Genomic DNA, 24,985 nt, shown 5'->3' on the forward strand with positions numbered 1-24,985 from the left:
TTTGTATCAGAATTTACTTCCATTGACGAGAAAAAGGAAAAGAAAAGAAAGGGACCGTTGTTAATTTCTCAATATCTGTTTCATCCATGAGTGCATCCAAAATTAACGGTACCTCATTTGGTGAACATAAATCGGTGCTGTCGGAAGTCTATTTTGCATCTAGCATCTCAACTCCAACTGATTGATGGGCCATTGTAACCTGTAACCAACCCAACTCGAGGGGAAAGGATATATCAAAGTTGAACTGTCCGCGATAATGTTTTGCTGCAAAAGTTTGGAAGAATTTTGCTTATCACTCCAATTTAGTGCCCTCGTCATTTTAATCTTTCAGAATGTAGAAGACACAATTTTACTGTTGATTTATTCTGCTACAAGTTGACATATTGTGGTTACATATGTCGATATTCTTTGAAAATTCAGTTTGAATTGTACCTTTTCCAGATTTGCTTCCAGTGCACATGTCCAATTTTATTTGCTTCCACGGACTCAAAATGAAAATTGACAACAACAGTAACTGGCCAACTGAACTTTCTGAAGTTTTTGCACGAACAGAGGCAGTAGTAGCAGGCTAACAACAACAAAGTGCACGGGCGGAGGAGGAGCAAGGCAGGGGAGGAGCAGAAGCACGGGTACGGGTAGAGGAGCAACAGCAGCACGGGCAGAGCTCCACCGGCGGCAGGGGAGGAGCAGAAGCAGAGGAGAAAGGACGGGCAGAGCTCCACCGAGGTCCAAGTCAGGGAATGGGTAGTGGAGAAGCAGCAGGACGGGCTGAGCTCCACCAGCTCCACCCTAGTGCGTGCGGGAGCTCCTGGTCCGTCGGATAACGGCAAGAGGTTTCAGCGACGAGCGAAAGACGGGCGGATGAAGGTCTAGGGCGGCGGCGACGCGTAGGGGATCGTGGCAGGAGAGGATCTCGACGGCGGAGTTCCTGGACGACGGCGGTGGATCTGTTCGTGGACGGTGGCGGGGGAGCAGGTCCTGGGAAGCGGCGGCGAACGGCATGGCGGGGCGGCGCCGGGCCCTAGCGACGAGCGGGCGAGGGGCAGAGGAAGAAGATGGAGTCAGAGATCTGTCTCTAACGGTTATAAAATTAGGAGGCTTGTTTTGCAAAAAACATCATTACACTGCGTTCCGGACAATTTTTTCCGGACGGAGGGAGTACTGCATAGTACGCGTACATATTCTCCGATTTGATAGATATTACATACAACATACAAAACGTAAGTGGTGGTAACTACCACCGATGATAGATACAATTTGTTCTATAAAAAGTCTATTCATCACCCAGGATATAGAATAAGTTATTTTTCACCCAAGGTAATCTTACGATTGTTTTATAATTAAATTACATTTAAAATGCAAATAGTTACATTTATACTAATTCACTACGTAAGGTTTGATATAAGAAAACATAAATATAGGTTATAAGACCAGAAAAACGCATTTTATGTATATTTTACACTATATTTTTATGTTTGTAATTTTACATGGCATACAATATTTTTATGGTGTTTATATATTTTCTTACTGTCTCTTTCTACATATGAAATAAGACAAAATTTACGAAACGTAAAATTACGGTGCATTGATATAAAAATAGAGGTGGGTGAAGAATAACTATTCCTCACCCAGATGACGAATAGTCAATCCCTATATATATTTAATATAGCCAATAGGTAAAAATATGAAGAAAAAACAGCCGAGTAGGTAAAAATGAGGCGGGCCTATGTATCTTACGTGCCAATGGACCAATCCAATTAATACTTGGACCATCCTTGGCTGCTGGCTGTGGCATGCGGGTCAATACAGCACAGTCCGGTTATTAGGCCCTGTTTTTTTAAGAAGTCTTAGAACTTTTTTTAGTCTCAACTAAAAAGTTCCTAGTCCTTACCCGTTTATTTTCAGAGACTAAACAGGGACTAGAGGTCATTAAATAACATGCAAAAAGACCATGTTATCTCTAGTAATGTACTCAAAGTTATTAAATGACATGCTAAAAGTAGGAACACGGTTGTAAAAAGTGTCAAAAAGTCTCTCCCATAAGGGCTTCTTCCTTTAATTTTAAATACCTCCTTTTAGTCTAAGGCCCTGTTTGGTTTCAATAAGTCAGGTGACTTAAAACCAGTGACTTATAAGTCACGCATGTTTGGTTGTCATCTGACTTATAAGTCACCTTTTCATGTAAAAGCGGATGACTTATAAGTTTTAAGTTGGGTTGGAGCAACTTATGACTTATAAGTTGGGGTGACTTATAAGTTGGGTCTCGGCAAAATAAGTCACTTTTTGAACTTTTTAACTTATAAGTTGGTGACTTATTTAGAACCAAACAAGGCCTAAGTCCCTCTTATTTCTTTCACATGAAATTAAAAAAAACATTTTTTAGTCCCTACAATAAAAAAAAAATCCGTGTAAAGAAACACCCCCTAAACTTGCCACGGGTCGGGCCGTTTGGTCAGCTCTGCTGTAACACAATCGACTACCGCTGGCCGATCTCCACCAAATCTGCGAACACCCAAACCCTAGCTCCCCCAAATCACCGTGCCAACTCCTTCTTCCGAGCTCCAGTTGAGCGCAATGGCGCAGTGTCTGTTAGTGTGAGAGGCGCTAAATCCCTCCTCCAACCATGGAGCAGAGCGATGGGCCCAAGCAACCGAAGCTCCCCGACGCCGCCGACGGCGACGAGGACCGCCTCAGCGTGCTGCCCGACGACATTCTCATCCACATCCTCGTCAAGCTCCGCCGCACCAACATGGCCGCTCGGACCAGCGTCCTCTGCCGCCGCTGGCGGGGCCTCTGGAAGCTCCTCCCGGAGCTCGACTTTCCCCTCGACACGGAGACGCCCCTAGGCGCCGAGCCGCACCGCGTACTCTCCGCCCTCACAGCCCACGAAGCGCCGGTCATCCGCGTCCTCGTCGCTAGCCTCCGGGACGCCGCTGCGGACTCGGTGGCGACGTGGCTCCCCATCATCGCGCCCCGCCTCTTCGGCGTACTATCCATCTTCAATCTCAGGTTGGACCAAGAGCAGGGCAAGGAAACAGGAGGCACCGTTGAGCTGCCTTGCTTCCAGAGTGCCGACCGGATCTCCCTCAACCTAGACAAATCTCGCCCTGCCGCCCTCCGGCGTGTTTGCTCGGCTCACCGATCTCATTCTGATATATGTTAGGATGCGTGGTCCCTGCAGACTCGGTGACATTGTCTCCTCGCCACGGTGCCCATCGCTGCAGAAGCTCTTCCTACGCGATGCCCAGGTCCGGGATGACATTGTAATCCACTCAGAGTCTCTCTTAGAAATAGGGATTGATAATGTGTTACTAGACGCCTTGGATCCGGGCATCCTCGCCATTTCCTCTGATTCTGTCCTCCAAATAGATCTGAAGAATTTAATTGGCTTGCGACAGCTCCTTGTTGTGGCGCCCGCACTCATTTCGTTGAAACAGAAAGGCACCTTCTATATTGCTGCTGGTGTGGATCTGAGTCAACCTGTTGTCAACATCTCAGCCCCTCAGCTCATGTTGCTTGAGTGGAATGCTCGTTATGATCGAAGTTCCGTTCAGCTTGGCAAGATGACACATCTCCAATGGCTGCACGCCGGTCTATTTCTTGTATATGGATCAGATGAGGATCTTGCACACAATCGCATCAGGCTTTTGCAGCGCTTCGAGTTCATCATCTGTCTTGACCTTGCGCTTTGCTATCCGAAGGTGAGTTCCATTCTTACGTGATTATTCTGTCATCATAATATGCTACCTAGTCAATAATAACAAGACAGACATGGAGTTATGGCATTTGGTTTAGTTGAGTAAGCATTACAGAATTCTCACTTGTGTGTCTTTGCTGAGGCTTAGTACACCCAGTCTTCATTCTTTCCCAGTACAGTATATAGTTATACTCTTAGATGGTATTGCTTTGTACCTCCTTTGAGTAGTTAGCATTAAAGCTGCACGCTAGCATTACTGCACTCGGATCTAGTTGTTACTGAACTAGTCTAGTTCTCCCCAACTACAAGTATTTAGGTACAGAGGGAGTAGGATTTATTTATTCAATGGGACATGAACTCTCAGGACTGGAAAAACTTGGAATACCAGCAGTCCTTGTGGCCGAATTGGATATCCTCCCACCAGCACACACACAAAACCATTTGCAGTAAGATAAATGAGTATGGCTGTGTCTTTCTCCAACCGTTATATATAATCCTCCTTTGTGACTTTCTATCAACCTGTAGGTCATGTCTGACCACCAATTCTACTTGATGGAGGACATGCCAAGGCTCCCATATATTCTATTCTTGTCCGTAAATGTGACGGCAAATGAACATTCCTTTGGAGCCAGCTTATTCCACGTTCTCAGGCTGTGTACTGGTGTAAGAAAGCTGACTCTTCATTTGATGTCAGTACCAGGCAACTAGAGGTAAAGTTACATCCTTAATCTGCTTATCTAATATACTTGAGTTACCTGGAAAGTCACTATCTATGCAATATGTACTTCCATTTTTATGCACGCTTCGGCTTGGGTTGCTAGTTGCCTTACTCTAGGTGTTGGTTCGCTCTTCAGACTTTGACAAAGTGGCATACTAATTGGGTTTCGTAGCTAGGTAACATGTTGCATTTTGGAACATCGTCTGTCTATTGAAAATCAGAGAGGTTAGGAACCTTCCCAGCAAAAAATAAGAATGAGCACTTCCTTCCTCTTCTCTGCTCCACTTTTTCAGAAAATTTAATATCTTATTGAATGTTATTTACCGATGGAGAATTTTTTATAATGGTTTTATTCTTTGACTCCCTCTTCCTGAAGAACAATCATATTTTCTGCAATAGGTTGGCCCCAACTAATCTCTAGGTAGTATACTTTTGCTAATGTTGTTGATGGCATATCTCAAAGTATTCAGGTCATAGTTTGATAATTTTCAGTTTAATCACTCTCATTTTACCTCATCAAATCATACCAGTTTCACTTATTCTTATTGAGCCGATATGTTGTTTCAGGCTCAAACTATACATGCTCACTGGGTTGCATATGCCATCAGCCACCAAACTGGAAAACTGACGAACTCCTGCCGAGTCACCTCGAAATAATTCAAATCAGGGCCTGGAGTGGAACTGAAAATGAAGTTGCTTTTGTGGAACGGTTGCTTAATTGGGCAACAGTGCTAAAAGTAGTGATGATAACTTTCCATCAGTCAGTTACTGAAAGCAACGCCGAGGATCTTTGCCACACATTACTAAGCATCTCTAGGCCGGAAATATGCATGAAATTTTACATGTACTGTGACTTGTATGGGAAGGTCCTGTATGTTCCTGAAGGCTAAGACACCTGCTCGTGTCTTGCACTATAGTTGCTAATACTCTTTTGGTATCAACAGCACTCTGCGGTCCAAGATGTTACAATGTCATCAATGCATTTTGCAAGATGTTAGAATTTGCTTCATGTTTCATCTGTTGTACTCCTCGCGAATGGTGTGCTCAGTGCTGTTTTCACAAGCCTTTGGTGTGTAAGATCCGACGGTTGGCATGCTCAAAAGTGGTAGTCAACTCGTCAAGTTATGTCATTTTGGTTATGATTGTGTTATATGTTGTACTGACTGAATGCCGAGCATTTAAAAATTTGCAAGAAAGCTATTCAGTGTAGTTTTGTCTGAAGAAATCACCAATTGCATGATGTACTTACAAACAAACTAGTTCCGTTTTTCATGCTGTTTGGCAGAGCATATCTCATAAGGAATGACGCAGATATCGAGCCCGTGAGTAATTTGAAGGAGAACAAATTTGTAAACAGCGCCTTTTTTTTCCCTTGTGATTGTGAAAAAAATTATGTATCCTGGCATATTTATTTGTGAGCTTTATCTCTTTTTTTTCCTTTTATGATGGAAAGGGAAATGGAAAAGGCAGAGACCTCTGAAAAGGAAAAGATAATGCGGCAAGTTGGTCTAGTAGAAGCTCCTGCCAGAGATTGCCAGCCCTTTCGATGATCACGTTCGGCTCAGAAGTGCAAAATGAATTGGAATAGCAGATATAAGAGGAAAAACAGAAGGTATCTAGACGTACAATGCAGCACACAGCTATAGCAACAGCATTTGCAGGCCGAAGTTGCACACAAGTAAGGAACAAAGCTACAGTCACCTTTGGTTAAAGATACAATACAAATTAAAGCAGACAAATAGTCGAGAGACATCCATGTGTTTGCAACACAGGTTGCAGCACAGAAGCGAAATCGGTGTCCACTCATGTCAAGTAGTTAACTGTTGGCTCAGCTCAGCTCCAGGGCTTTCTATCCTTGTCTCTCAGAACGCAATCAAAAGCAAAATCAGTGTCAACTCATCTCCAGAGCTTCTAGCAAGGTCTTGGCTTACTTGACCGCCACCTTCAGGTATAGAAAAAACAGAAGAAAAAAAACATGATCAATTTGTCGATCAGGCTAATTTGTGGTTGTAATGTTGATCTTGTTTGTTTTGTTCCTGGGTTCAGATTTGATACTCGGACAGATCATGGATAAAGCACCATCTTCTGATTGCACCCCAGCTGCATTGGCAAACTTCGATAAGTTCATGGGAAGGCGGATGTTGCAAGTGAATGCTCTCCTGGTGGGAAACACCATCCTGATGGGAATCATGGTCGGGATAGGCGCCTACGGCCATCGCCACCGTCACCATCCATTGACCCGCTACCTCTTCCTCGGTGCCACCATATTGTTCTTGCCCATCATCTCCTATATTGCCTCTCTCACTGATGCTCAGTATATCGTCGCTGTTCTAGCTCCTTATAATATCATAGCCACAGGGAATTGCGATCCAGGTATTCACCCCGGCCTGGTCTTAGTATGGATTTCTTTTGTTATGATTGTTGGCATCAATACAACGACAATAGTTGCCGCTCATGCTAGAGAAGGTCGAAGCATTGCGCCCCTGCAGTACTGCTGGTGCAAGCAATATGGACTACCTACCTTGGGGTTAACATCATGCAAGGTCCAAATCGAAGTTTGTCAACCCTAGAAGATATAAAACAATATGTCACCTGGGTGTCTGTTCTTGTCATTTTTGCACCATTTGCTCTTATCATTGCCAAAATACTCTTCAAGTATTATGCATGGTACAGTGCTAGACAATCTTTCGCGTTTGGACACAGTCCTTGTCTTATTGTTGGATACATGGAGCAGCTACCAGATCGAAGTCAGCTTGCCGAGGAAGTCAGTGAAAATATACCCCCTCCTCTTATAATTACTGGAGAGGACACATTGTTAGTAGAGAAGAACCCTCATGGTTACACTTTTAGTAGAGGTGACGGGACAAGGATGAACAGCAATGGCTTAGTGACCATTGACAAAGTTTGGGAGTCAGATGACATATTTCACAAGTCAACGGCACAACTCAAGGATCTATGTTTTTCATTTGCATTGTTCAAGCTGCTAAGGTGTCGTTTTGCAAAAGACACCGCCGCTGAAACTGCCTTGATGAAGGCCCGCCACTTCTTCTGGCATGTGCTGGCTGAGGATAGGGATGGTGGAAGGGTATTTGGGTTGATTGCATATGAGCTTTCCTTTCTACATGACTATTATTATTCCTCCCTTCCTACCTCATACTCCAAGAGTTGGCTGCCCATCTTGAGCATATCCCTTTCACTCTTGAGCATCGGTTATTGTTCATTGGCCGCAATTATTCTGAAGATAAATTTACCCATCTATTGGAGTGAGATAGGTGCACAACAGATAAGTTGTCGTGTGCAGTGCAAGTGGGATCCTAGCGGAGATGGTACTGTCATGATCGTTTCGGCAGTTTACTGTATGATTTGTTGCCATTGTTCTTGCTAGCTGCATTAGTCGTGCTCTGTGAGGTGAGGGATATTGCATCCTACATCTGCTCAGACTGGACTAAAGTGGCCTTAATGTGCCGCTGTGTAAGCCATGCTTCTTGGCGTGGATGTCCTACATTGCGAAAATGGATTGGCCTATTGTTACAACGCAGATGCAAGCTAGTGAATCCTTGGCAGGACAAAATGAATCAGTGCTCAGTCCTAGTGCTCAGTCACAGAAAAACGCCGGTGGCTCTTCTTGGGCGTATGGTTCCTCTTCCCGAGCCAAAGGAGAACGTCGATCGACACGCCAACAGAGGTGAAGACTGCCATTGCCAACACATTAAGAAGCAGCATGGGAGACCTCAGAAATGGCATGAGATGTTTGCAACTCGGCGTGCAAGTCGGGGACAACCTCCTCCGGGCATGCAGGGCCAAAGGTACATCTGACGCCTTACTTGCATGGCACATCGCCACAAGTATCTTTGAGGTGAGGCACCCACAATCATCACCAGCTTCTGACCACAAGATTGTTGCCACCCACTTTTCACGCTACTATGCCTACTTGGTAATGGTGGCATATTCTCCTGAGCTACTTCCAGATGACTATGCGTGGAGCAAGAGCCTTTACAAGGCCACCAAGGAAGACGCGGAGCGCGTCCTTGCCTGTTGCGTCGCCAAGTCGACGCCCGAACTGGAATATAGGCAGCTGGTCGAGTTGCTGAGTGCCAGATCAAAGCATGAGGTGCTCAAGGATGGCGCGAAGCTTGGCGAGCAATTGGTGGGGTGGATTGAAGGAGAGGACGAGGGGTGGAAGGTTCTGGCTGGATTTTGGTGTGAGATGATCCTGTATATTGCTCCGTCGGATAACCTCGATGGGCATGCGGAGGCAATTGCCCGGGGTGGCGAGCTGCTTACACTCCTGTGGGCACTACTCACCCATGTTGGGGTTGTCCGTAGGCCTGAGGACGCCTGTGCAAGTACTAGGCCAGTGTTGTTCCAGGTCTAGTCTGTTTTGTGCCGTATTTCGGTTACTGCCATTTGATTTTGTTCTTGAGTGATCGATGTATTTGCTGTTGTAACGATCTGTGTTGCATCGCACCTTCTTTGTTACTTGCTCCGACAAACATATCTTTATGATTACAAAATACAAATAGAGACCATTGACATTTATCTGAATTAATATGATTGAAACAAATCAACCGAGTTGTTCCCTTCATTTGTTATTTTTGAAAGGAAAAAATACGGCACAAAATGTGACTCTGAGGGCTCTCTACACTTCAGGTAAAATGCTGCACATGGTGCTTATCTCTTCCAGTTGTCTCTGACATTCCTTTCCCCGGAGGTTCTCTTCTCTGATGTCTCTGACATTCCTTTCCCCGTAGGTTTTCTTCTCTGATGAATCTTTGCTGGGGGAGCGCTACATGTTCGCCGGCAGATCAATTGAAAATATCGACCGCCTCCTGCGCCGTTGGATTGAGCTACAAATAGCCGCTAGATCCCCCCCCAGTGAGGTGCGTTCCGGATTGCAACAAGGTAGATGTTGCGCAACTGACTCTACAACAATTGCCACCAAACATTATTTTTGCTCAATTTTTTTCTTATATTTGTCTTCAACTGTTTTTATAACATAGATGATGTTACGGAAGGACCTTTGCAACAGAGATGGTGTTGGAGAATAATTTTTTTGCAACATGGAAGGACTTTTGCAACATGATTAATGTTGCAGAAACCTTTTCACTAAAAAGATGATGTTGTTTGCAGTTTGAATCAACAAACTTATGCAAAAGAAATGATGTTGCGAGAGGACTTTTGTAACAGGACCATGTTGTGGAAAATATAAAAGACCATCACTGACTCGAACGAGACGGATGGTGAGACGAGAGGTTAGAGCAGCACAGCAGGGGGCGATGGTGGCCGGGGTGGAGCTCGGGTGTGCGCGCTCGAGCGGCGGCCATGGCTGCACGCGGGCATAAGGAGGCGGGGAGAGGAGGAGTTGGAGAGGAAAAGGACGAGAAGAGAAAGGATGGCCCGCGGCGTCCTCTGACCCAGCGGTGGCCTCGAAAGAGGGACTTGTAGAAGTGCGCAGGATGACTAGCTTGCTGCAGCTCTTGTGGCGGTGGCGGTCCTGGAGCATGGCTGCAAGAAAGATAGAGAAAGGAAGAGATAAATGGATGAGAAACATGAAGAGTAAATAAGGATAAGGCCGTATGTTGCGTGGTTTGTTTCACACATGACATTTGTTGGATGAACATAGGAGGCGACGAAAGCAGTTCCTCTGATCGATCGGTTGAACCTCAGTATTTTTTCCCCATCAAATTAGGCCCTGATTGGTGAAAATAATAAGTAATGAGTTTTGGTTCATTCAGCATATAGACATTTCAGCTACAAAAAACATATAGATATCATAGTTTTCTCTCAGAATTATTGGAAATGCTGAAAAAGGGAGCACCATCAGTGTAGGTAAAGCCACCGCACTTCAACCCGACATCGGGCGCTAACGGGAAAAATGCAATATAATCACATATAAAGAAAAACTTTTTTCATGTACATTTGCTTGGTTTCATTCCAATAATCTGCCGAACTAACCAGCCAATATTTCCAGCACCTCCCTTCGAGTATGTATGACGCTTCCGTTCACACAAAAGAACAGCAAAAAAATCAACAAGAAGAAAAAAAAGGCCTGCACCAAGCGTGGCCGGCCGGAGGGGCTCAGTCGGAGTCGTCGCGGTCGTGCCAGCAGAGGAGCATGGACACGCACCGCCCGAGGATGTACAGCCTCGTCTTGTGCTGCTTCAGCACGGCACAGCACCTGCCGCGCCCGCGCCGCGGGCGCGGCGGCGACGGCTGGGAGCGCAGGTGCTGAGCCGCCGCCGTCGGCGTGACGAGGTTGCGGTACGCCGTGCAGACGGAGTGGGGGACGGAGGCGGCCGGGAGCTCCATGCTTTGAGACGAGCGGGCGTCGGATGCGTCGAGACGTGTAGAGAGAGAGAGAGAGAGTTTTGAGAGATGGACTGGCACTGGGTCTGGAGTAGAGCGATGAAGAAGGATCGATGCTGGTAGTTAAATAGGCCCAGTAGGGTGGATGGATCAACTGGTCCACGGCCTGGCCTGCGTGAGGTGGGGTGCATGTCAGCACGTGCTGGTGGGCCGGATTCGGTGGACTGGATGGTGACTGGACAGTGACGATTTTGCCCTTGCACATGTTGTTTTTCTTATAGAATAATAATTTAGAAAAAACAATAATTTATATACACCCAAAGTATCAGCATATAATGATATGTACTAGAGAGGTAAGTACCATACATACATTACTACTACCTTGGTAATTAGATACAAGTTAACCCGGCAATTCGACCCATGGATATGGTCGCCCATGGGCATCTCTCATATTCACCCACGGACAAGTTTCATGGATAACCCGATTAATCATGAGTATGGTATGTATATGAGGTTTTGCTTGTGGGTCACCCGATTAGCTGACAGTAGATCACTGTGTATTTAACTCCCAACAAAAATGTGATCTTGTGCACATCGGCACATAATAACACACTTTGTGATCCAACACATAATTTTATTAGTAAGAAGCTATAGCAGCAGAAAGAGTCTTGGAACGCTGCCACGTGTAGGTATGATCTAGTGTATAACACACACATGTGTGTGTTTAAAAAAGGCATTTCTAAAAAAAGTATAACAAACGGTGCTACAAGTACACGACGCCTTCTTTAGTACCAACTCGCCCATTCAAGCGCGGGGGAGGTAGGGCTCTGCCTATAAAAGAGGGGCTCCTAGCCATCCATTTGATTAGCTCTATAACGTTATCTTGTCTGCTCCTAGACGGGCTTGCACTAGTAACTTGTAAGTGCAAGTCAAAAAAAGTAACTTGTAAGTTCATCTAGTGTTCCTTTGGTGTATTGAAAATTTATAGGTTAAGGGGCTAATGTGTTTGTGAGTGTAAACAGGTCCTATAAGTCACAGAGGAGTTTGGTTACGAGACGAGTTTGGTTATGAGACGGAAGTCAACCCCTAAAAATGAATGTCTTCGACTAAAGACTTTGATGCTTTTCTTGAAGACTTTGAAAATGAAGAAATTGGTGTGACCTTGAAGATATTGATGTGAGGACTATGAAGCGTGAAGACTTTTGTTTTTGTAGTTTCATTTTCTCTCTATTAGTCCTAGGAAACACCATACTGTTAAAGGGGGTCGAGGTAATACTGAGGAAATTTCCAAGTGATGCTCATCTCAAAGCCTACATATACCTAATCCTTCGAGTGAGGCCTTTGGAAATCTTCTACAGCTCAGCCAAATTCTTCAGTAGTAGAGACGAAGTTCTTCTAGTCTCTGAGGAAATTGGTGTGACTGAGGAGTTAGGATTTTGCGAGTGCGAATTGCCTACCGTGAGGAATATGATAGCCTTGAGGACTTTGAGAGTTCGAATTTTGACCATTGTTGTGCTTAGTGCCAGTTGTCTCAAAGAATCTTATCATTACAATGGTCATATCATTAGGGGCATTTATGTCATATCATGTCGGGTTGCACCCTCGCTATAAATAGCCCCCCCCAACAACTAGCTGGTTGGCTGCTCTGAGAGAAATTGACAAATGTGATTTGAGAGCAACCCATCCTCTGGGTACTTTGAGTGAAAATCATCAATGAGGAAAAACCCAAAACCCAACACCTAAAACCCAAAGTGATTGAGCATCACTAAAGAGATTGTTCATGTGTAGAACCGACACTTGTCACCTTTGAAGATTGTGTATCTTCCAGATGGCTAGGTGTCATGGTCTAGAGCGTCCAAGAGGAAATTGTGGATTGTCGGGTGACATAGTTTCTGAAGGTTTGAAAGTCTACCTTAAAGACTTACCATGAGTGATTGGGCGAAGACTATGTGACCTTAGCTCAAGGAGAATGCGCTAAGTATTGTGTGTCCTTGGGTTACACAATCACATCACACGTATAAACCAGACATACAACTGTCACAGTAGTTGGAACTCGGTTACCAAATCATTGTCTTCACTGAGCAACGGGTTCTATTTCCTCAATCCTTTTATTTCCTCGAGTACTTGTTGATGAAATTGATTGTTGCTGTTTGAAGACTTTCTAAATTTTCTCAACCTAAATTCTTCAGTCACCTTGTTTATTGCTTGCTTATCCTATTTACACGCTACTTGTAATATGTGTGTGTTTCAATTCATCATAATGACTATACTACTGCCCTATTATGCATGCACTTGAGTATTTAATCCGCTGCTAGTATTTCATCACTTAGCAAATTCCTCAAGAAGTAATTCCTTAGTGACGAATTTGTAAAAGTCGCCTATTCACCCCCCCCCCCCCCCCTCTAGTCTATATTATGCACTTTTAATTGGTATCAGAGCAAGGTACTCCCTTGTTCTGTGTAATTTTGGTTTAACCACCTGGAGTTTTAGTTATGTTGACTACAGGTATGATCAAGGTCTCTGTGGGGTGTCCTGCCTTTAATGGGACGGACTACCCCTACTAGAAGAACAAGATGTGTATGCATCTTGAAGCAATTGACAATGGTCTCTGGCATTGTTGAGGAAATCGTTAACTAGTAACTGCTCGGTTGGCTGGTGAGTAGGGTATTAATGGGATAATCGGCAAGTTAATCGGCCATTTAATCCATTAATCGGGCGATTTATCAATTAATAGGCTACTCGGTGACCCTACGAGTAGGGATTAATCGACAAGTTAACTGGTTAACTAGACGAATTCTTGAACAGGGGTCTCTGGTATCTTGTGGAAAATGGTGTTCCCTCTGACACTCCCACTATCAACGCTGCTGATGTGAAGAGATTCAAGCATCTTGACCCTGAAGCGAAGAATACCATATATGGCCATCTGAGAAAAGGTCGGTATGGCAGGGTGAGTGCTTTGGAATCTGTGAAGCTCATCTCGGACACGTTGTCCAAAGTCAACGAAGAAGTCAGAACTCAGCGTGACTCTCGAGTTGATATTCTTTGTAGTCTCTTCAGTTGTTTCAGAAGACTCGACAATGAAAATTTGCAGCAAACCTTCGATCGCCTCACTGATATCTCCAATGAGCTCCACACTCTTGGTGCCACTGACATCACCGACAAGAGGTGGTGAAGAAACTGATGAGATCTCTTGATTCCTCATTTGACACACTCTCTTTGATGATTCAAGAGCGTGGAGACTACAAGTCACTAGATCTTGTTGATATTCTTGAGAGGCTAAATACTCATGAATTCCAACAAGCAGAGAAAAGAGATCTCTATGGGCCAAGCTATGGAAGGTCTCGTGCATTGAAGGCAAAGGAAATTTCCTCATCTGAAGAATAAGAATCTCACAGAGTCTTGGTGATCCTGAAGAACTTGGTCAGGAGCTAGCAATGCTCGTGTGGAAATTCTAGAAGTTCTCGATAAGAGGTCATTTTGGAAATTCTTCAAAAAGTGATGTGAAGAAATCAGAATCTTCATCAGAGGACTACAGGAAGTCTGGCCACTACATTGCTAATTTCCCTCGCTGGGAAAAGGACTCAAAGAAGAAGTACAAGGATGATAGTTCTGATGACAAGAAGAAGAAGAAGTCTTCAAAGTCCTCATCTCACAAGAAGAGCAGTTCTACAAAGGCTCGGCCACCTACTGGCAAGGAAATGGATTTTGAAGAAGAATCTTTAAAGTGTGTTATATCTACTAGAGGGGGTGAATATGCGATTTTTATGAATTTTTCGCTTAGGAATTTCCTATGAGAAAATTGCTAAGTCATGAATAGCTTGTAGCGGAATAAGTACTCACGTGTAGGCGTCACATGGCAAAAGCATGGTCATCATGATGAAATGAAACAAACACTTAGCGTGAGTAGTGTGACCAGGATACGCAGGTGAAGAACAAGTGATGTGAAGAATTTGAGATGAGAAAATTGAGAAAGTCTTTAGTCAAATTCTTCAAACAGTAATGATCAATTTGATCAACACGTAAATGAGGAAATAGAAGGGTTGAGGAAATAGAACCAGGTACTCGATGAAGACAGCGATTTGATGACCTAGTTCCAACTATTGTGACAGTCGTACGTCTGGTTTGTAGTGGCTTGGTATTTAAACCAAAGGACACACAGTCCCAGGACACTAAGTCCTTATAGTTTTCTCCTTGAGCTAAGGACACATAGTTCTCGCCCAACACTCGTGGTAAGTCTTCAGGGCAGACTTCCAAACCCTCACAAACTTGGTCACCCGTCAATCCAGAATTTATTGCCGGATGCTCTAGACCAGCGACGCCTAACCGTGTGGAAGATGCACAGTCTTCAAAGGTAACAAGCGTGTCTTCAAAGGTAACAAGCGTCGGTTCCACACAGGAACAATCTCTTTAGTGATGCTCAATCACTTTGAGTTTTTGGGTTTTGGTTTGGGTGTTTGGGGTTTTTCCTTAGGAGGACTTTCTCATAGTCTTCAAGGAATGGGTTGCTCTCAAATGACAATTTTCAAGTTCTCTCTCAGAGCAGCCAACCAACTAGTGGTTATGGGGGCGGCTATTTATAGCCGGGGAGCAATCCCAGCATGATTTAACATAAATGCCCCAATGGTATGACTGCTATGTGGATAAGGTTTGGGGACAGCTGGCGCGCGGCGCAGCAACGGTCGGAACTTTCAAGTTGTGAAAGTCCTCTTGTCTCTCATATTCCTCACTTGTAGGTAATTCGCACTAGCGAAATCCTAACTCCTCGGTTAGAGAAATTTCCTCAGAGACTAGAAGATCTTCGTCTCTGTCACTTACAAAATTGACTAAACTGTAAAATATTTCCAAGGGCTTCACTCGAAGGATTGGGTATGTGTAGGCTTTCAGATAAGCATCACTTGGAAACTTTTCCTTAATTTTACCTCGACCCCCTTTAACAGTATGGTGTTCCTATGACTCAAAAGAAATGAAATGAAACTACGAAAACAAAAGTCTTCATGCTTCAAAGTCCTCGCATCAACCTTTAAGGACACACCAATTTCCTCGCTTTCAAAGTCTTCGAGGAATTATCAAAGTCTTCAACCGAAGACATTCATTTTTAGGGGTTGATATTCTTTGAATAACTCAAACTCCTCAACGACTTATAGAGTCTGTGTACACTCACAAACATATTAGCCCCTTGACCTATAAGTCTTCAATACACCAAAATCACTTAGGGGCACTAGATGCACTTACAATCTTCCCCCTTTTTGGTGATTGATGACAAATAGGTTAAGTTTTCAACGGGGATAAATATATGAAGTGTAAGTGCATAGTTTGAGGAATTTGATTGCAAGTTATAGAGAAAACCCCCCTGAAGATGTGTTATTCGAAGAATTTGCTTTGGATTACAAATGCACATTGTAGGTTTATACCATGAAGATCTCCCATATATCTTGTGATCTATACACGCATTTAGCATATATCATGAGGGAATTGAAATGCATGATGGAAAGTGGTGCCTGACGAATTTCAGCATGTGTGCATTAATCAACATGAGGAATACGCATGCTAAGGAAACGGTTCAAAAGTGTCAGACCACCACTGTACTTAAGTTTACAACTCATACAGCCAAACAGTTCATAAGAACGAGAGTTACAACTTAACAAAAATATAGCCCATAAGGTAGACCCGCTTGAAGACTAACTCAAATTTCTCCTCCTTTGTCATCAAATGACGAAAAGGGACAAAATGAGGACTAATGCCCTTGAAGAATTTCAACTTGTTGGTGGAGGAGGAGCGCCAGCGTTGTTGGGGTCATTTGTCGTTGAAGGACCGACAGCAATGTTGTCAAGATCGTTAGCTTCATCTATCGAGTGTGATGAAGAAAATGAACTAGTCACCAGCAGAGGAACTTGACCCTTCTTGAATTTCTTCTTGGGCGGCCACAACCAATCGAAGTCTTGCTGAAATTTCATCTCCTTGAGTTCTTTAGGAGTCTTGAGATGAGACAGAATGGCACATGTGCGATTGAAGATTCCATGAAGATAATAGTGATTCTTCCGTGCAGCATTATGCGTCACAGTCACATCACACACAATTGCACCAAACTGATGCTTTACCCACTTGTGATTGCAATAGACCTTTTCATGAAGACTTAGCAGAATCTCACGGCCAGTCATCACGCGCGGGGCGATCTCATGAGGAATTTGAGCTGAGGCTTTCGCAGCAGAGTCTTGTGATGTAGTGTCATCATTGGTGGAGTAGGATGATGCTTTGCAAAATTGTCCATCAAGGGGACAAGATCCTTCATCAATAACTATTTTTCTCAAAGGATTTCTTGAGGACTTCGAGTGGGGGCAGATAGCTGAAGTGATTCGGGAAATCAGCTTTGTAAGGAATTGAGGATCTGGCTTTGATGAATTTCATGATCCATGGCGCATAGGGCTTCAGTTCAAAAGGTCACATTGCAATATTGGCCAACGTCCTCATGAAGAAACTATGAAGATTTATGGGAATCCCATGAATGATGTTGAACAAGAAATTCTTCGTGATTCCCACCATGTCTTCTTCTTTAGAGTTGTGACCCTTGATAGGACTAAGGGTTTTGGTCAAGATGCAGTACACGGTTCTTGGCACATACAACACATCCTTGATGAGGAATGTGGTTCTTGGTGGCTTGCCAGGAGCCAAAGGCTTCATCGACACTTGCATTAGGTGATTGGACAGCTCAGGTTCATCATAGATGCATCTGGCTCCTTGTGAGGGTATTCCAACTGAGACCACATGAAGCAATTCCATTGCAGGGGCAGTGTAGTGTGTGTCTTCGGTCATCCAGTCAAGAACCCAAGTGTTTATGTCTTGTGCTTCACCAGAAAGATGCAAAGTGGCATAAAATTGAAGAATTAGCTCTTCATTTTCATCGCATATATCCATGCAGAACGACAATAGGCCAGCATCATGAAGAACACTAAGGACTGGCCTGAAGCAAGGAATGAATTCCATGTGTGCATGAGGAATTTGACGGTGTTGAAAAAGCTTGTTCTTCCCAAAGAGCACGATGAAAGTGCGTTATATCGACTAGAGGGGGTGAATAGGCGATTTTTATGAGTTCATCACTGAGGAATTTCCCTATGAGGAAATTGCTAAGTCACGAACAACTTGCAACGGAATAAGTACTCAGGCGTAAGCGTAACATGGCAAAAGCATGGTTATCATGATGAAATGAAACAGATACTTAGCGCGAGTAGCGTCATCAGGATACACATGTGAAGAACAAGTGAAGTAAAGAATTGTACATGAGGAAATTGAGAAAGTCTTCAGTCAAATTCTTCAAACAATAACGATCAATTTCATCAACACATAAATGAGGAAATAGGAGGGTTGGGGAAATAGAACCAGGTACTCGGTGAAGACACTGATTTGATGACCCAGTTCCAACTGTTGTGATAGTCGTACGTCTGGTTTGGAGCAGCTTGGTATTTAAACCAAAGGGCACACAGTCCGAGGACACTAAATCCTTACCGTATTATCCTTGAGCTAAGGACACACAGTCCTCGCCCAGCACTCGTGGTAAGTCTTCAGGGCAGACTTCGAAACCTTCACAAACTCGGTCACCCAGCAATCCACAATTTACTGTTGGATGCTCTAGACCAGTGACGCCTAACCATATGGAAGATGCAATCTCCATAACTTAATTGGAGGCTCCCAATAACATCACGAAGCTTCACCACAATGGAATATGGCTTCAAAGGCAACCTCAACCATCTAGGGTGCTCAAACACCCAAGAGTAACAAGATCCACAAGGGATTAATGGGGAAATCAAATTTCTCTTGTTGGAAGTGTAGATCAAGGCCCTCTCAAGCAAACCCTAGAAGATCAACACAATGTGTTGGCTAGGGAGAGAGATCGGGCAAAATGAAGTTTGGAGCAACAATGGAGCTTACGATAAGAAGATGTGGTCTTCTTGGGGAAGAAGACCCCCTTTATATAGTGGGGGGACAATTCCAACCTTTACCCTCACTCAACCCGCATATGAGCGGTACTAAAGCTCCAGAGGGCGGTACTACCGCTGGAGCGACAGACCCAGCCACACAGCGCAATGGCACGAGTTCGCGGGACGATAGTGTCGCCGGAGCGGTACTACTGCCCGTCCCAGCGATACAACCGTTGGGGTTTTAGTGCAGCAAGCCACAGATCCAGAGAGGAGACAGGAGAGAGGTAATTCCGTCAGAGCAGTACTACCGCAAATAAGAGGTAGTACCGCCTCCTACTATCGCTCAGGATCCGCGCAGGATTCCAGGCCGAGAAAAATGGGCGGAAGTGGCGCGGTAGTGACAAGCGGTACTACCGCGCTAAACTACCGGCCAGAAACCACCCAGTGTGACACAAAAAGTGTCGAGACCCCAAGGCAGCGGCACTAGCCAGGAGCACTACCACCCGAGAGCAGTACTATCGCTGAACAGGACGGTACTACCGCAGATAAGAGGTAGTACCGTTGCCGGGAGTGGCACTACCACTAGGATCTTTCCGGACTAGAATAGAGTCAAGGTTAGAGCTCCGGTGAAGCGGGAAACAAACATGGGTATGAAAGAATATGTACGTGTTGATTCCACCCAAAAATTTCCGATGCGGCCCCTTTTAATAGTACGGTTTTCCTACGACTCAAGTCCACTGAAAATGAAGCGCGGGAAAGAAAATCGTCTTCACTTTAATCCACCGAGGGGCAAGAATCGTCTCGTGCCATATGATGAAATATCTGAAAGGCTTAATGCACATGATTAGTCCGTAAACGCATTGTCATTAATAATCAAAACCACTACGATAGAAATATGCCCTTAGAGAGGAGATGAGGGAGCGGCTAAGGGGTTTGATTCTTGTCCGGCGTCCAGCCTCGTTTATATAGAGGGCGAACGAGAGGAGCTCGGTCGGTGTTGCGTTTAATGCCGGTCCGTTCATTAACAGACGTGTGGCCGAAAGGGAAAGGGATATTTGATAGCCAGGACGGTCAGAAGGGGGCTTAAGAACGCATCCGAACCACGTCGCGGACCGATACATGACCGTGTTGGATGGATTCCAAAGTTTAAACAGCATAGTCAGAACGGTTGCACAAGGTTTGCAGGTCCGCTTGAAGGTGCCCTTACATCCGGACCAGTGGAGCTGCCCTCCTAGGTCGGAAGGTCGACCGGCTCACAGTCCACCGACCGTGGACGGAAGATCGGCCGGCGTTCTTCCAGGCTATAGCCCCACGGCCATCCCGCGTCCACCACCTCCCCGTCGGCGCCCACGCGCGCGCGCACGCACGGGCACGCGCGCGTACGATGCCATCGCGCCCACCAACGTACGTACGTGCCGTGCCTGTACACCAACGACGCGCACGAAGGCTTCCGCGCGGCTAGCGTCCGTCGTCTTCCTCCTCCGCGAGCTCCGGCCTCCGGACACACCACGTTCCCGCACCGCACCGCGCGCGCGCGTCCCTTTCCTGCCATCGCCTCACTGTGCGCGCGCGCCCACACCGCTACGTTCATACGCGTACGCGCCGCGCGGCGTCCTTGTCCCTCGTGCATGCATTCTCTCTCTCACACACGCACACGATATCGAAGTGGTCCATGGCGTCGACACTACAGATAGATGATATGGTAACGCCAGGACCGGCCAATGCACACACGTAACGTAACTCTCGGCGTTTGTTCAGATTCAGACAGACGACAGCCAGTCCACGCACGTACGGGGCGGCCCGCTTGCCCTCGTGGGTTGTCGCTCACCCGAGCCAAAGTGCAGCCCATGGGGTGGAATGGATGCTTCCGCCAGCAGAATTTGACACGACGAGAGAGGGAGAGAGAGAGAGAGAGTGAACAGACACCAGCAATGGCTGCCGATTGGCGCCAGCTGTACTGTCTGCACGGCGTCGGAGCAAACCAAAACAGAAAGAAGAAATGAACAAGACTTGGCCAATAATTGCAGATCTTCCCCTCTCTCTCTCCCTCCCTCCCTGTGTTTGGGGAGAAGATGGAACAGCCACCAGACTCTCTGTTTGGTTTCAATAATGTGGCCAATGAATAACGCTTTGCAGCTCATACTACGTACGTAGACATAGGATAGGAGTAGGACACCAGGTTGTTAGATCTGCAACTTCATGTGTGCTACATTAAATAAACACGTGTGGATTTACACATTCGTTCCGTCCCATTCACTCATCCAACGAACGATCTTAGCCTTGTAGTAGGTGGCCTTTGCAACTTCATGAATGACTCTCGAATGGTCACACTCACACCGGGATTTACACATTTATTCAATCCCTTGCACTCATCCGAAGCAGGACGATCACCGATAATGCTTATGTTGCCTTCGAGTGCATGCATGGTATCAAGCATGAGAAGGATCCCACAAAAACTTTTTATGCCTATAAGCTCGATCTATCAAGGGCTTATGATCTGATGGACATGGATTGCCTTAGGTAGATGATGCAAAAGACAGGCTTTTCTCGGACTGACGGGATCATGGCATGTGTCACCACTGTGAGATACTCCATGAAATTTAATGGAACAACCTTAGATTCATTTGCACTGACACTTGGGCTTCGACAAAGGTGATCCGCTTTCTTCGTATTTGTTTTTTTTTGTCGTTGATGGCCTTTCTGCATTGATCAAGGACATACGTCTCTGAATAATTTTTCACGAGTGAAGGTGTGTGGAAGACCGCTAGGATTCCTCTTTTGTTTTGTGCAGATGACATCCTACTATTTTTTTTACAAATATCACAAACACGCGCTCTTCGGGTCACACTGGAAGTCATGGGATGGACTACAAGCTTAGTTAGTTGTGTTAGATTGATCTCTTTCTGCGGCCCACCGGACCCTTGACTCGCGTCCTGATCGAGGACGCCCAACCAAACTATGGTTGGTGGGCCCCTGTCGCCGTTCTATATAAAGAGGTGGGGTGCCGCACGCACACAGTACAAGGTTCATCGTGCGCTGCAGCCCCCACCAACAATCCCTACGAATCTAGGGTTAACGCAGGCTGACGAGAAGCACCGCCGCCCCCACCGCTCACACACACACACGCTCACTGCCGTCATCCCAACCATGGCGTCAGGCTTGGGATCCTTGAGCCGAGGAGAAGGTATACTCGATCTCCTACTCTCTACTACCGCATATCTTCAACCCGACAGATCCAGAGGGATCTATCAATGGTGTCAGAGCCAGTAGGTGTTGAAATCGCATACAACAGAAAGAACATCCCCTCCCCTCCCCGGAGAACCCTAGAAGCGCGGAGAAAAAAAGGCTCACCGGGGAAGGGCCTTGGGCCCGCCGGCAAAGTGCGTCGCCGCAAGGTCGCGTCGTTCCTCTCGATCTCGACGCGCATCGGCAAGCCGAGGCGTCGGACGAAGAACCAACCCCACGGGGAAGAGGGCAACCCCACCAAGTCGTTAGACGGCGGCGCGTTCACCCTCGAGGTGCTCGCACACGCTGGCAAAGGGGACAGAGAGGGCGCCACCGTATGGCTCGCCGGTCGCTGGATCGAAGGGGAGCACAGATAGATCCACTTGTGTCTCTGGCATAAAACGGTGGGGGACTCACCAAAGAGGTGGGGGAGAAAAAGAGGACAGAGAGAAGGTGCTCGGGCGCGGCGCGGTGGCTCCCGAGGCCGTTCGCCGGCGGCCGGGCTCAGCTCCTCTCTCTGTCGTCTCCGGGAAAGAGATGGGCTGGGAAAGAGAGAAGAAAAGAAGGGGAACGGGACAAGGAAGCACACGCGCGCGACATGTGGTGGTCTTCGACCCCGTCTCCGGTGGCCGGCATGAGTGTCGCCTGAGCCCCGCAGTGGCACGGGACAGAGAGACGAGAGGTAAGCGGTGCGCGGGGGGAAATGGCTTAGGGTTTCCCCTCGGCCTCGTCGTGGGGCGGTTTTGACCGAGTGACACGCGTGCGCGGCAGTTGGATGGCACCGACGTGCATCAGACGGCCAGGAGGTTCAGCGGGAGCAGGCCACGGGCCGGGGCGCATAGAATGGGACAGCTGGGCCGAAAGAAGAGGAGGCCGCAGCCGCGGGCGCAGCCACGCGTGCTGGGCCGAGCTCGGCTGGGTTGCCGATCTTCTTTGTTTTTTTTTTTCAGGTTTTGTTTCTTTTTCGAGAATTTTGGACAGATTTCATATAGTTTTCTATTCATGATTAATCCAACAAAATATCTATTTAGAAAATGGAAAAGTAAATGAAATGACTCACAAAAGAAAGAGTATAAAGTTTTATGAATTTTTATTCATGTTTTTCCGTTGCAAAATAAATAATAGTGCTCTTTTAAAAGTAAATAAAAATTTAAAGCGGAATTAATTTTTAAGAGCATGTTAAAGTAATTATTGAAATAATTATGATTCTGTTATTTTATGACCAACGTTGTTAATAACACGATCATGATTCATAATTATTGTAAAAGATGCATTTATTTCTACTTTTGCCCAACGGTAATATAGATTTAAATTACATAAACGGTTGTATGCTTTAGTTTTGACCAACGTTGGATTAATGCATGCAATTGTTGTTATGATCTCATTTCATCGTGGTTTTCAGGAGGGTTTTACTTGATGAGTTGCATCAAGGAGAGTCCAACCCTTAGAAGTGAAAACTACTCACAATGGAGAAAGAAAGTCGATATGGCCTTCATCTGTGCTAAGGTGGACTGGGTGGTGGATACTCCACAGATGATCAAACCTATAGATCCAGTCAGAGAGGTAACTAATGATGATGCTGCATGGGATAAAAAGAGGAGGGATTATGCTCCATTCGAGATGTCATACACCCTCGACAACCAAAAGTGGCACACCGCCAACAAAAAGTGTATGGCCTTTATAAAGAACACGATTGAGAACGCTATTGTGGACTCAATTGTAGAGTGTGTTTTTGTAGGGGAGTACCTTGAAAAGATAAAGAGCTAGTCCACTGTTTCTTCAAAGATTTATGCCACTCGGTTGCTAAAACAACTGGTGACAGAAAAGTACACAAACGGTGGACATGGCATAAGAGAGCACATCCTCAAGATGACCAACATGGCAGCCAAGCTTAAACCCATGGATTTGGACTTGGAGCTCAAACATGCGCTCCTTGTTCACCTGGTTATCGCTTCACTGCCAAAAGAGTACTAGACTTTTATTGTCAACTACAACATGTCACCTGAAAATGGGACATTGAAAAGACTATAGCCATGTGTGTTCAAGAAGAGGAAAGACTTAAAACCTCACATGGTAGTTCTCTGAACTATGTGAAGGATAAGAAAAGGAACTACAATCACAATAGCAATGGTTCCCCTTCAAAGCCACCTGGAAAAGCTCCCATGCAATATCAGCATCAGCAGAAGTCTTTTCTAGTGGACAAAGACACATGTCTTCACTTTAACAAGACTTGGCATTACAATAAAGATTGCCCTGATTGGTTAAAGTCAATAATGGCAAAGAGAGTTAATAACATTGTTTCCTTTGTGAATGAATCCATGTAAAAACAGTTTTTGAAATCTACTTGGTGGATTGACTTAGGTGCAACTATTCATGTTGCAAATTGATACGTCTCCAATGTATCTACAATTTTTTATGGTTACATGCTATTATCTTGTCAAACTTTGGATGTTTTGTATGCCTTTTATACCTTTTTTTGGGACTAACTTATTAATTTAGTGCCAAGTGTCAGTTCCTGTTTTTTCCGTGTTTTTGACCTTTTTCAGAGGAGAATATTAAATGAAGTCAAACGGAATAAAACCTCTGAAAAGATTTTTTCCGGAACAGAAGATACGCAGGAAGCTTGAGAACCAAGGCAAAGAGTCTCGGGGGAGGCCACAAGCCCCCTAGCCGCGGCCTGGGGGCGCCTAGCACGCTTGTGGGCCCCCTGTGGCTCCTTTGCCCTACTTCTTCCGCCTATAAATCCCCAAAAAATCTGAAACCACTGGAGAGAGCCACGAAAATACTTTTCCGCCGCCGCAAGCTTCTGTCTTCGCAAGATCCCATCTGGGGCACGTTCTGGTGCCCTGCCGAAGGGGGGATTCGGACACGAACGGCTTCTTCATCAACACCATTGCCTCTCTGATGATGCGTGAGTAGTTCACCATAGACCTTCGAGTCCATAGCTAGTAGCTAGATGGCTTCTTATCTCTCTTGGATCTTCAATACAAAGTTCTCCATGATCTTCATGGAGATCTATCCGATGTAATCTTCTTTTGCGGTATGTTTGTCGAGATCCGATGAATTGTGGATTTATGATCAAATTATCTATGAATCTTATTTGAGTTTCTTCTGATCTCTTATATG

At 45.5% G+C, this 24,985-nt stretch overlaps 2 protein-coding genes across 3 annotated transcripts; one reads left to right on the top strand and one right to left on the bottom strand.

Annotated features, from left to right (window-relative positions):
* Positions 1-2,443: 2,443 nt before the first annotated feature.
* LOC123442989 (putative FBD-associated F-box protein At5g56440) lies at positions 2,444-5,636 on the top strand. Of its 2 annotated transcripts, none has more exons than XM_045119195.1 (3): positions 2,444-3,701; positions 4,223-4,407; positions 4,983-5,636. In XM_045119195.1, the coding sequence occupies exon 1, from the start codon at positions 2,624-2,626 to the stop codon at positions 3,161-3,163; it is 540 nt and encodes a 179-aa protein (XP_044975130.1). In that variant the 5' UTR covers positions 2,444-2,623; the 3' UTR covers positions 3,164-3,701; positions 4,223-4,407; positions 4,983-5,636. The 2 variants fall into 2 exon arrangements, with proteins under 2 accessions (XP_044975130.1, XP_044975128.1); XM_045119193.1 differs by having other exon boundaries at positions 2,450-3,701.
* A 4,643-nt stretch (positions 5,637-10,279) lies between these two features.
* On the bottom strand, positions 10,280-10,825 carry LOC123439534 (small polypeptide DEVIL 10-like). Its single transcript, XM_045116237.1, has one exon. It carries the CDS (start codon positions 10,722-10,724, stop codon positions 10,494-10,496), a length of 231 nt encoding a protein of 76 aa, XP_044972172.1. The 5' UTR covers positions 10,725-10,825; the 3' UTR covers positions 10,280-10,493.
* Between the last annotated feature and the right edge of the window lie 14,160 nt (positions 10,826-24,985).

This window comes from Hordeum vulgare, chromosome 3H, assembly GCF_904849725.1.
Source record: "Hordeum vulgare subsp. vulgare chromosome 3H, MorexV3_pseudomolecules_assembly, whole genome shotgun sequence".
Lineage (NCBI taxonomy): Eukaryota > Viridiplantae > Streptophyta > Magnoliopsida > Poales > Poaceae > Hordeum > Hordeum vulgare.